General features: G+C 39.7%; 1 protein-coding gene across 1 annotated transcript; it reads left to right on the top strand.

Moving 5' to 3' along the window:
• Positions 1-7,438: 7,438 nt before the first annotated feature.
• Positions 7,439-9,558, top strand: LOC307117297 (E3 SUMO-protein ligase ZBED1-like; the record flags this gene model as incomplete). The annotated part of the gene is made up of 2 exons (XM_079802083.1): positions 7,439-8,890; positions 9,124-9,558. 2 exons carry the CDS (start codon positions 7,439-7,441, stop codon positions 9,556-9,558), a joined length of 1,887 nt encoding a protein of 628 aa, XP_079658209.1.
• Positions 9,559-14,136: the final 4,578 nt, after the last annotated feature.

Here is a 14,136-nt window from a genome sequence, read left to right as displayed (position 1 = left end):
TATGTGTCACTACACTTTGTATTGTCTATTCCCTTGAAGATCTATTAAACTGATGCATAATCCTTCTGCTTTTGAGTCCTGAGAAATGGTTTTAATATATCTTGTAGTTTTAGAAGGTGAACTAATGCAGAATATGTATTCTCTTCTACGTAACATGCCCCTTCTAGTTAGGGGTTCAAGCACCAAGTGCTGAAACCCAATTGTAATTGTGCTGATTTTTATTATTATTAGGAATTCAAGCACGAAGTTTGGCAAAACATGCTCAAAAGCCTATTAATCCTGAATGAAAATTCAAAACTTCACGAAAATAGGTGGGCACATGCAGCATGTGACTCTAAAGAAGCATGCACAATTTCATGGACATCGGGCATTAGATGCCTCTATAACAGTAAAAAATGGTTGTGGCATTTTACCTCAAATTGCCACCAGAGGGCAGCAGAAGACCACTCATTGGTTCATTCTGTCCACTAAGCATATATATAAACTTTAAACAAACATTATATTAGCATTGCAAATTACATTTTGTCAATGTTTACCAATTAATTTGTTCAATTGATGTATGTTTTTACAATAATTATTATATTACAATTAAAATACTGCCTGAAAATATGTTTTAAAGGGGAAAACCTGGAATAAGCTATTTGTTATCTATCATTTATTTCAAATATCTATATCTCCAACAAAATGTGCATGTGAGTTAGCACATTTGAAGGCATTAACTTGCAAAATGTGCCCATTAAATGAAAAACAGACATTTAAAATGAAAATTTTGAAAAAATGAAAAAATGAAAATTCTCTGCTGCCACCTGCTGGGCTTAAATAGTCATTTTATCATACTATTTACTTATCATGTTCTATAATTCCTATTTAGACATTATAAAGTCACTATTACAATATTTACAATCACATTTTGTCAAAATATTTTATTTCAAATATATCTTCAAAAAGATTTTAATCTTTGTATGAGTTAACATGGAAAATGTGCCTATTACATATTCCTTAAAATTACAAAACCACCAGAATACAGCAGAAGACCACTCAATGGTTTATTATGCTCACTAATATAATTATATATCATATTTAAACTGTATAAAACCATAATAACACTACAAATCATATTTTGGCAATGTTTACCAATTAATTTGTTCATTTGATGTATGATTTTACAATAATATTATATTACAATTAAAATAACACCTGAAAATATGTTTTTAGGGGAAAACCTGGAATAAGCAATTTGTTATCTATCATTTATTTCAAATATCTATATCTGCAACAAAATATGAATATGAGTTGGCACATTTTAAGGCATTCACTTGGAAAATATGCCCATTAATTGAAAAACAGACATTTAAAATGAAAATGAGTGCTAATCTTATAAGATGGCGCCGCCGTGCTCGGTCGCCGTTCAGGTCGCTCCGCTAAGACTTTGCTTTTATTTATTATTCTACTCTCTTTTACTCTCTATTTTTTCCAACGGATCATCTGCTTTGATCTGTTACGACAGCAAAACACTTCTGGAAATTGGTTACCGCTACACTGACCTGTTTCAGGACACTTTCTCCAATCTTCCATCTGAGATTCGCCGGGACGCCGAGTTGAACAATGGCCACTCGAGTCGACGGCGAAGATTCAAAAAACACCGCGGGAAACGCGCTGGGATCCGCAACAGACTGAGAAAAAGAGCATTCAGTCCTCCTCTCCCGAGCATTTTGCTCGCAAATGTCCAATCCTTGGAGAATAAGATGGACGATCTTAGAGCCAGGATAAGTTTTCAACGGGACATGAGAGACTGCAACATCTATTGTCTGTCCGAAACATGGCTCACGCCAGCGGTCCCGGATACAGCCGTGACGCCGTCCGAGAACTTCTCTGTTTTTCGGATGGACAGAACAGCCGAGGCCGGGAAATCTAAAGGCGGTGGAGTGTGTTTCATGATAAACAAGAAATGGTGCGATCCTAGGAACATCTCCATTCTTTCGCGATCCTGCTCGCCTCACTTGGAACATTTAACTATCATGTGCCGGCCTTTCTACCTGCCGAGGGAGTTTTCCTCGGTCATCGCCACTGCCGTTTATATTCCACCACAGGCAGACACGGGGCTGGCTCTATCTGCCCTCCATGATGTGACCAGCGGCTTCATAAACAAACACCCCGACGCTGCTTTCATCGTCGCGGGTGATTTTAACAAAGCTAACCTAAAGAAAGTATTGCCAAACTTTCACCAGCATGTCTCCTGTCCCACACGAGGAGCAAACACACTGGATCATTGCTACTCTCCGTTTAAGAACGCCTACAAAGCTCGTTCACAGCCAGCTTTTGGCAAATCGGACCATGCCGCCATTTTCCTCACACCGGAATATAAACAAAGGCTCGTTCAAGAGCCCCCGGTGAGGAGGGAAGTCAAACGCTGGTCATCCCATTCAGAGATCACGCTACAGGCAGCTCTTGATGACGTCGACTGGGAGATGTTCCGCGCGAGTTCTGAAGACGTCAGCGAGTTCACAGAAGTGGCGCTCTGCTTTGTCAATACACTGACAGAGCAAGCCATACAAACAATAACTATAACGTCCTTCCCAAATCAGAAACCGTGGGTGGACAGTTCAATCCGCACTGCAGTTAACACGCGCACTATCGCGTACAATGCCGGTCTCCAAACGGGGGATATGAGGGAGTACAAAGCTTCATGTTACGCCCTCCGGCGCGCCGTTAAAGCCGCAAAACTCCGATATAAAGACCGAGTGGAATCTCATTTCCAACTCAACGACTCCCGGCGGATGTGGCAGGGACTGAGGACCATCTGTGCTTTTGGAACTAAATCCTCTGCAGAGGTGAGAGCTGATCCGTTGCTGGTGAACGAGTTAAACTCTTTCTACGCTCGCTTTGATGGTAATCGCGGCAGCGCGACTCCGGCGAGTGACGCGTCAGAGAGAGTCCCTCAGAGCAGCAACGGTCACGTGATCTCTGTCTCGGAGGACGAGGTTCGGAGGGCACTCAAACGTGTGGATGTCAGGAAAGCTGCTGGGCCGGATGGTATTTCAGGTCGTGTTCTGCGGTCCTGTGCTGATCAGCTCGCAGGGCTCTTTACATCCATATTTAACGAGTCCCTTGCTACATCTGTTGTCCCCACCTCCTTCAAACGATCCTCCATCATCCCTGTACCTAAGATCAGTAAACCCTCTTGCCTAAATGACTATCGTCCAGTGGCTCTCACATCTTTAGTCATGAAGGTCTTTGAGAGACTCATTAAAAACAACATTTGCTCCTCCATTCCTGACACTTTGGACCCTCTTCAGTTTGCCTATCGTCCCAATAGATCGACTGAAGATGCCATCTCTCACGTCCTTCACTCCTGCCTCACTCACATCGACAGCAAAAGTGGGAACTATGTCAGGCTGCTATTTATTGACTATAGCTCAGCCTTTAACACCATAGTTCCCATTAAGCTAACACACAAACTCCTGGATCTAGGCCTGAATTCTTCTCTCTGCCTCTGGATTGAAGATTTCCTCACTGGCAGACCCCAGGCGGTGAGAGTAGGCCAGTTCACCTCCACCTCCATCACCCTGAGTGTTGGAGCTCCACAGGGCTGTGTGCTGAGTCCCCTGCTCTACTCTCTCTACACCCATGACTGTTTGTCCACACACAGCTCCACCTCGATCATCAAGTTTGCTGATGATACTGTTGTCCTGGGTCTCATCTCCAACAACAATGAGACGGCATACTTGGACGAAGTGGAGCAACTGACATCATGGTGCCAGGACAACTGTCTCTCTCTGAATGTTAACAAGACCAAAGAACTGATTGTGGACTTCAGGAAGAGACAGCATCGGTCATACTCCCCTCTCATGATCAGCGGGACACCGGTAGAGAGAGTGAGCAGCTTCAAATACCTGGGTGTGAACATCTCCGAGGATCTGACCTGGACTACACACATCCAGACACAGGTGAAAAAAGCCAGGCAAAGACTGTACCACCTGCGCCAGCTGAGGAAATTCAGGGTTTCACCAGCCATCCTGAAAACTTTCTATCGAGGGGCGATAGAAAGTGTCCTGACTCAGTGCATCACAGCGTGGTACGGGAACAGCACCAGTCACGACTGCAAAGCCCTGCAAAGAGTGGTGCGCTTATCCGAGCGCATCTCAGGCTCAGCTCTCCCGTCTCTGCAGGACATCTACACCAAACGCTGCAGAGGTAGAGCTACTAAAATCATCAGAGACATTAATCACCCTGCAAACTCTCACTTCACCCTGCTGCCATCTGGTAAGCGCTTCCGTAGCCTGATGGCAAAGACTGAAAGACTCAGGAGGAGTTTCTTCCCCCAGGCCATCAGACTCCTGAACTCAGTCACGTGACTTCACTTCACCCCGCACACGCATAAACATACAGTTTAAACATTAACATCCACATACTGCAATTGCACTGCACTTTACGTCCCTATTGTTACTGCGTAACAACCTGTAATAAACCTTGCACATTATACTTCTTTATATATACATATATATATATATTTATGTTAACCACTTATTTCTAAGTCTACAGTTTATCTCACTTATCATATCCACTTATTTTTTTATATTTTTTATTTTTTATTTTTATTTTTATTTTTTATATTTTTATATTTTAATTTTTATATTTTTATTTTTATCTTATTTCCTATTTTTATCTTTTACTTGATTTATTTATAATTCTACTTATGTTAATACTTTTTATTCTAATTTGATTCTATTTCTATTTTAATTTCTTGTAACTGTTATTTGCACTGTCCATGGAGCGGACCTGTTTACATTTCACTGCCAGTTGTATATTGTGTATATAACTGTGTATGTGACAAATAAAACTCTTGAATCTTGAATCTTGAATGAGCTGATGAGTGGTTCTCTGCTGCCACCTGCTGGGTAATAAAGTCATTTAGCCATACTACTTGATTATTAATCTAGAATTCATATTTAGACATTATAAAACCACTAATATAATATTTACAATCACATTTTGTCAAATTTGATCAATGGTAAATCATACTACAATGTGATAAATCATGGTAAATCATACGACATAATGGTAAATCATGGTAAACTATGGTAAATCATGCTAGAATCATGGTAAATCATACTACAATATGGATAATCATGGTAAATCTCATTTGCTCTCATTTGTAAGTCGCTTTGGATAAAAGCGTCTGCTAAATTCAATTCAATTCAATTCAAATTTATTTGTATAGCGCTTTTCACAATACACATTGTTTCAAAGCAGCTTCACAGAAAGTGCATTTCATAAATGTACATCGAAAAATGTTAGAAAGAGAATGTCAAAGAAAAATGTTAGGATAAGTTAATCAATCATGTATTATTTTAGGCCATAACAACGCTGGCGTTGAGTCGTCTCTTCACAGGCGTCGAGTCGTCTCATCACAGGTGTTGGGGATCTGAAGTCTCCATGAGAGGCTGATACAAACTGGAGCTGATGAACTAGTTACCTCGGGACTAGTGTCCCGAGATGACAACAGAAAAGCAGATGGGAAATAATTAGCATAGCTGCTGTTCAGAATATTAATGCTGTTGGTGCGATTTAACTGTAGTATAAAACTTATTTATAATGTGAATGCTTGGCTAAAGAGATGCGTCTTTAATCTAGTTTTAAACTGGGACAGCGAGTCTGAACCTCGAACAATATCCGGAAGACTATTCCAGAGTTTAGGAGCTAAATGTGAAAATGCCCTCCCTCCTTTAGTGGACTTAGATATCCTAGGAATGACCAGAAGCAATGACTAAATGTAAATGTAAAATCATATTAGAATGTGGTAACTCGTGGTAAACTATGGTGAATCATGCTAGAATCAGGGTAAATCATACTACAATGTGGTAAATCATGGTAAATCACACTAGAACATGTTAAATCATGGTAAACTATGCTAGTGCATGGTAAATTATGGAAATGGTCATACATGGTCATTTCCATCTATTATTTCAGTGTTTAAAATCTTGCTAAATAAAACTTAATGTCTTTTGATGCTTGTGTGCTCAAAGGCCTTTAAATGCTTGAACCCCGCTAAATACTGCTCGCAGCTTTAATTATATATATAATTGTTATGTAGTCTATACAGTATTAAAAGCAGTGAGATCCACAGAAAAAAAAATGGATTCCATGGATTCCATATGTAATGTTCTTAGCAAGGTAAGTGTAATTTTACCAGCAATAATTTGAATTGAATATATTGATTTCTCAATGTTAAGTGGTCTCTTGATTTTTTGCAGAGCTGTATGTATAATGCATATGTTAATGATATACAAAGAAATACTGTAATTTTTAAAATGTGCGGTTAAGCTTGATTTGAAACGTTTATTTCTTTATTACTCTATTCTCAATTCATTTCTTGATTTAAATGTTAGAATGTAAAATTGGAAAACAATATTTTATTCCTCTACCTTAAATGAGGATCGCCCAGGGGTTGTGCATGTGAATTCCCAAGCCCTTACAAAAATACTTGATGGCTCAAAAAGGGCCAAGAGCCATTATTTTCTGAAGGTATGATGCAATGTTTTGTCTCTGACCTGCATCTTTTTGGTCTGCATCTTTATACCTTTGAATGAATTTTCAATTCTATTTCTTTGAATTACAGAATAACATTTTTGAAGGGGCAACAGAGGTGGTTGGCGTTTATCTGGAAGGTGGCAATCACTGGAGCTTTTTTGTGAGTCAAATCTCTTTAAGGATTTTTTTTTTCACATGTAGATTCCATTTAATTCTTGCCTTTACATAAAAATCTTAGTTATTTTCTGCGAAATCACCACTTCCAAATGTTTCTATTTTATGTAAAAATGTGTCTTAAACACCACAAAACCCATGAAAGTTAACATATCTGACTAAAATGTCATGTTAACATCTTGAGTATGTTAATGCTGGCATTGTATTAAACTGTTGAATTTCTCCAATGTGTTGTTTTAGACATGTTTTCATACACTGGAGGCCAATGACAGCTGGAAAATTGGCAGAAAATATTATAATATGTGTCTTATGGTTACTTTAACATCAAATACTTCTGTTTTAGCATTGCAATGTTGACAGCAGGTGCATCACCTACTTCAACTCCCTTGGAGAGACAGAGTGGCAGTGCCAAGCAATTTGTCATCACTGGTGGTTGGTAGGGGTGTAACGATACGCGTATTCGTATTGAACCGTTCGGTACGAGACTTTCGGTTCGGTATGCGGTACGCATTATGTACCGAACGGTTCTTGGACTAATTAATTACATTTGGAAAATAAAAAAGTGTGTGAAATATAATGTTATGCGTTCAACAAGGTAGCCCAATAACCCAAACGACGTAACAGGCAACGCCCCTGACACCCCCGAAGAAGAAGAAAAACACTAAATATGTTAATGTTAGGCTACTCAGTCAGGCGCTCGCTCACTCAGTACGCGCTGAATGCTCGTTGCAAAATGGCTAATGTGTTTAAGAGACCAGAAATAGAAGATCCTCCAATAACCAACAGGTCTGGTGTTTGGGTGCACTTTGGATTCCCTGTAAGCTATGATGGTGATGACAAGAGAGTGGTGGATAAAAAAACAACGGTATGTCGCATTTGCTACATGACAATAGGGTACAGCAGCGGGAATACTTCAAACATGTCAACTCATTTACGCCGACATCACCCCAGTGTGTCAGTATCTGGAACAAGACGAAAAAAAGCAGAAACATACACACCACAAACTCTCCCCGCAGCATTTAGACAGACATTTCCAACCGATTCAAACAGGGCAAAAGACATCACCGCGGCGATTGGTACATTTATAGCCGCGGATATGAGACCTTACTCTGTAGTGGAAAACGCAGGTTTTAAGAACATGCTTAAAGTAATTGAGCCCCGTTACAATATTCCTTCACGAGCCCATTTCAGCCAGACCGTAATTCCTGCTTTGTACCAAAAAACAAAAGCCCAAATAGAGAACCAATTGGCCAAAGCAACAGCGGTTGCACTGACAACAGACAGCTGGACGTCAAGGGCTACACAAAGCTACCTGACTGTAACGGCACATTACATTACCGATGAATGGGAGCTGAACAGCCACGTTCTTCAGACACGCCCCCTTGAGAGTCACACAAGTGAGGATTTGGCCAAAGGGATGACAGAAGCAGTAGAAGTGTGGAAGTTGGAGAGAGCTAATGTAACTATTCCTGTAACTACTGACAATGCCAGGAATATAGTTAATGCTGTTGTTGGAGCTGCTGGACTTGGTCCACAAATAGGGTGCTTTGCCCATGTCATTAATCTAGCATCGCAGAAAGCAATGGCAGTGCAGCAGATTTCTCGCCTCCTAGCAAAGATCAGAAAGATTGTGACATTTTTTCACAGAAGCACAACAGCGGCCCATGTGTTGAAGACAAAACAGGAGTTGCTGCAGCTTCCTGTTCACAAACTCATTCAAGATATGCCAACTAGATGGAATTCAAGCTATGATATGATAGAAAGATATATTGAACAGCAGGCTGCAGTGTATTCTGCAATGACAGACAAAACTGTGAAGAAAAATGTTAAAGACATTATTACTTTGTCTGAAAACGACATGAGACTGGCTGAGAATGTCATCACAGTTTTGAAACCCTTGAAAACTGTGACAACCCTTATGTGCACCGAGTCCTCTCCATCTGCGTCCATGGTCCCTCCTATGAAAATGATGATCCTGAAATCCATGGTACTGTCTGATGATGACAGCCCAGCAGTGAAGGATGTCAAAACAGCCATCAAAAATGACCTGCAGCAGCGATACACAGCACCTGATCTTCAAGATTACCTACACAAGACCACAGCTTTGGATCCACGTTTTAAGTCACTGCAACACTTGGATGCTACCACTCGCCTGAGAATCTGTGAAATTCTAACCACAGAGATTGTGAGTATTATTGAACTACTGGTACTATTTATATTTTGCATATCCTTACTTTGACACTGAATATATACAGATGTTGTGTTCATTATAATCTGTTCTGTATTGTTCTATCCCATGTCCCTGTGTATAACAGTGGTAATTGTGTGTGTGATTTATAATAACCTTTTTTAGTTAATCCCATGCTATGGATTATATGATGCATGTCTCTAAGATTATTGTTGTTTATATTTCTCAAGGAGCAAGCTACAGGCACCACAGAGCCAGCAACCTCCATGGAGACAAAGACAGAGGACTTGGAGCCCTCAACATCACCTCCACGAGAAAAGAAATCAGCCATGACTGAACTTTTTGGAGGACTGTTCATGACCCATCATCATGAGCCAAGCCCCAAATCTGTGGCCAAAATGGCAGAAGAGGAGATGAAATTGTTCGCGGCAGTGGACTCTATTCCCCTGGATGCAGATCCACTGAAATGGTGGAAAACCCATGAGCACTTATACCCTCATTTTGCCATGTTGGCACGACGTTACTTGGCTGTGCCTGGAACCTCTGTCCCTAGTGAGAGGGTGTTTTCCACTGCTGGGGACATTGTCACATCAAGCAGATCTGTGCTGTCCACAGAAAATGTGGACACTCTCATCTTTCTGAAAAAAAACTTAACAATTAAGTAAAAACACACTCCATGTAAAGAGTTATAGAGTTAACATATAAAAACAAAATTATTTTCTTTGTATTTGTTCATAACTACTACAATATAACATTTTCATTTTTTTATAAGGAGCTGTTTTTGTTTTATACAGTATGCTGCTAAGAAAACACCATAGAAGATGGGTAAAGTATAGCTCCATCATTGTTCAATGTAAAAAAAAGCATACTTTGTTAGTTTTAATAAATAAAACATTTAAAAAAAATCAAGGAAATTTATCTGCCAATTTTTTCTTTTTGCTGTATCTAAAACGTACCGAACCGAACCGTGACACCAGTGTATCGTATCGAACCGAACCGTGAATTTTGTGAACCGTTACACCCCTAGTGGTTGGTATTCATTGTTTTGTTTGCTATAGCAATGTCAGTCGTCTATGGGCTAAAGGTCTACTTTAAGGCCCAAATTATGTAAAATGGCAGTTCCTGCTCCCATTATATAAAGTATATAGTCCCACTGTTGATCAGTTATGCTCACATGACTAGCACATGCACTCTCACTGTAGATTAAGTAGCCAAAACTGAAATAGAGTTTTGACTGACATGGGTATAAGTAGATGCTGACAAAATATTTATTTTAAAAGGAAATGTTGGAGTTGGATGCTAGTGGTGATTGTGATTTTGTTGATTACAGTGCATTTGCAGCTTCAAGGGGAGTGAAAGGAGAGTGGGACCTTAAAACCATAAAGCACAATTTACAGACTGATTCAGTGTCATGTGGTGTCCACACACTTGCGGTAAGTTAATTTCTGTTACCAAGCGTAGATCACTGCAGACATGTGTTTTTAACCAATTTAATTTAAACCTATTATCATCCGCAATTTTCCCTTCTACATTGTTATATTAAAGGGTCAATGCATGTCAGAATCTGTATTTAGTGACAAATATCCTTTTTTTCTTTTCTTTTTTAAATACTTTTGTCTTCCTTCAAGTTTGCCACTGAGTTTATGAAGTCTGGTGGCTGCATTACCTCCTTCCAGTGCCCTGTAATACAGCGAGAGAGAATGCGCCTGGCCTCACTTTTGTTTCAGTTTTTAGGTATGTGCCTTATTGATGGAAATGTTATCCATGTGACCCTTATTTAAGGGTCAGAATTTTGGACCCTTGCCATATTTCTTACTCATCAACAATGTTGTTGAAGGAGACTGGAGATAATCCGGAAATGGGGCAAGTGGTCAAAAATCTCTTTAAGCAAAAAAAAAAAAAATTCTAATATCATATACTGTATATATTTACAGATTGAACAAAAAAGTGTGGAATTTGAGCCAAAAATGTTTCAGGGATAAAGAAAGTAAGTGTGGTTTCTGTAGATCACAGAAATACAATGTTTCAAGGGGGAGCATGCCCCCGAACCCTCCTAAATAACCGGAGATCTCAGTGATTATAAACCTGCCTACATTCCTGGGTACGATAAGGGATGTACAATGTGGTCATGCAGAATAAGGCGTTAATATTTGCAACAGTAAACAGGGGGCTCGAAGGATTGCAATTGGGTGCAATTCAAGGTAGAACCGCCACTGGACTCTCACACAGTAATCCAAATGGCTGGGTCTGGCATGTTTTTGACCTCATCGTAAAGCTCTGGGGAAATGGCACCGAACAAATAAGAAGAAGAAAAAGAAGTGGTCAAAAAAGATAGAAATGATATAGATAAAAAATAATAAGTTAATGTTTTAGTTATGTTTCCTGTCAGAAGGCTAAGACATTGTAAATCTAGCATTAATAGACCGGTCAGGCCCTGACCAATTTGCTGCCCTACACTAGGCAAGATTGTCTATGGTGCTCTGATTGTCATTAGCCTACAGCCTAAACACAAATGGGAAGAGTGAGTGATTAGGTCGAATACATCTAGCATTCATGCACAAACTTTTCATTGAGCACCTTTAAAAGTTGTTTTCCAGTAGATGGCAGCAATCTTCCACTAAACTATGGCACGTTTTCACCATGAATTCAACTGAGAAATGTCGATTTTTTTTGGTTTGTTTTAGATTTGGTAATATTTCGAATTAATATTATTAAAGGGGACATGAACTGGCTTCTAAAAAAATGTATACTGTTGTCTGAGGTCAACTTATTTTGTTCGCATGGTTTTTACATTCAAAAACATCATAATGAATAAGTAATAGGCTATTTTCTGACCTGGTTTTGGCAAATGGCAACCGGAATGAATAGCCCAGCCCACAGCCAGGGCTCGCAAAATGTCATGAAAATAACTGCAAACCGTACACACACACACACACACACACACACGCGCCCTTCAAATATCGAGTCAAGAGAGCGAACAACGCACCTCAAATAAAGTATTCTCCAGCCTGTGACTGTGTGCTATGGTATGTTCTGTTAGACACGTACACATAATCCATAGATCTGTAACAATGCAATACTATCACATATAAAAACATGTTTTACTCACATTAGTGTATTGCTTCATTCGTTCATGTATTCTCATCCTGTCTGCAAATCCAGTCTCTTCTTTACAAACGAATCCGTGGTTAAATGAACATGCGTGCAATGTCTTCCCCACATGAGCTGGATATTCATTAAAAATAAAGTTCATCCATGCATTCATAATATTGGAAATCCGAATGAAGCTTATGTGGTATGTTTACTGCTTAGAAATTCTAAGGCTACAGAATCAGGCGTTGTTCTTCTTCTGCAGAGGCGGTGCTTCACCACACTCTGACATCATAGCCGGGCACATTCTGAGAGCTCTCGTTTTCTGGGCCTGGTGTCAATAAAAGCTTTTCTTTGACTAACAAGGAACTTTTCAGCTCTAAAACTTACAGGATATTCTTATATTACCATGACCTTTTATATATCAAAAGCTCAAGGGAAAGTTGATTTCTCAATTCATCACCTCTTTAAAATAGTAGTGTAAAAATACCAAAAGAAAATGGCTCAGTTTGACGCCTTTATTGATGAGTGGCGCCTTTAGCATGAGACTATTCCGCCTTTGCCGGCCCGAGACGGATGAACTTACCTTTAAGAAGCGGAGTTGTTTTGTCTTTCCAGGTGAGTATTTTCTAGCTATGGCAGAATCAGTGAACATGCCTGCCACACTAGCATTGAATTCATCTCAAAAAGAAAAAGTAATGTTTTCCGCATTGCCATTTTCAGTTCACTCTGCAATACGGTTTCTTTCTCCGTCACTTTGTAATAAAGGTTGAAATCGCCGGTGTGCCCTTCTGTGCCTGTGTTCTGTGCCTCCACAGCGCGATTGTGCCGTTGTAATTTATTGTGCTGCGTTGCGTCATTTGCGTCCCACCGTGTCCGATACTAAAATCAGTGCAGCACACTTTGCAAAAAGGTGTGGGAATTGTCGATGCGGCTTTGAAATAAGAAATTTAACTCCTCCGCCCAGCTGTTGTTAAATTTGGAGCAATATTTGTTTAGTTGTTTTGCCATAGCACCACCTGAGCCTTCTAATGCCATTTCTACCAGTGATGCTTGATTCATTCAAAGTCCAAGATCAACAGTGCAACTGGGTTGTAGGTGGCCAGATGATCCCAAATGAGTTGAAAATTGTATGATGTGTCTATTGTCTATTGATGTTTGTGATGTGGTTCTTGTCTATTGGTAGCGATGGGCAGACAGAGGCTTCGTGAAGCACTTTGCCATATTGTTGAAGCAAATGTGCCATATTGTTTCGAAGCTTCAAATCAAGTTGACACCCGTCTCTACGGCGACACCTAGTGGTCACGTGCATGTGTTGATCTGAAACAACCTTGACAATGATCCATGGAGAGAAAAAAAAAGTTTTTCAAGTTCATGTTAAAAGACAAAGGACACGTCTCTCTTCCTTCCCTCATCTCATCTCGGCTTGCCCCCTGGCTAGGTATGCTCACTCACAACTTCCGACAAGACAAACTTTCTTTCCTCCCAAAACTTTGCTTTCATCCAACTTCAAATTTGCGGATCGACAACCCGACCCTTTGGAAGAACCAAGAGAAAGCTACAGCTCCAGGGTTGCCAACTCTCATGAATTTGCCGTGAGACTCAAGCTCCCAACTTAATCTCACGCCAATTTGGCAACCCTGCTTCAGTTATGAAACAAAGTCTAAGCTTTCAAATATTGTAAATTTTAATACGTAAATTCAAACAATGAATACTGCTTTGGCACACTTAATATGGCATAAGATCACTGTAGCACCTCATTTAAAGCCAGAGCTGTTGAAAAACAGAGTTGTGACATGCTTTGATCTCACCGCCGTTGCCACCAAGCGGTCACGTGTTTCATTACAATCCAGCGCTGTCAATATATTTAAATGGCTTTAAGCAGGATATATAACATCTTCACTATAATAGTGGGATTTACAGCTATTTTTTTTTTTTTACTTTATAGCATAGTGTGCATTGATTATAACGTTGATAACATTTACAGTATTGTTTTGAAATGAAATATACTTTATTGTCCCATGAAGGGAAATTTGAGATGGACTTCATAGTCAGCATTGAGCAGAACCTGATACATTATACGATTTTGCACCATAGTCATTCATTATAAAATCATTCATGATACATTATAAAAATTGTACACCATAATTCAT

This window comes from Gobio gobio (genome assembly GCF_949357685.1).
Source record: "Gobio gobio genome assembly, chromosome: 21".
Classification (NCBI taxonomy): domain Eukaryota; kingdom Metazoa; phylum Chordata; class Actinopteri; order Cypriniformes; family Gobionidae; genus Gobio; species Gobio gobio.
The sequence above is the reverse complement of the archived record's forward strand: the minus strand, read 5'-3'. Positions and strand labels throughout refer to the sequence as shown.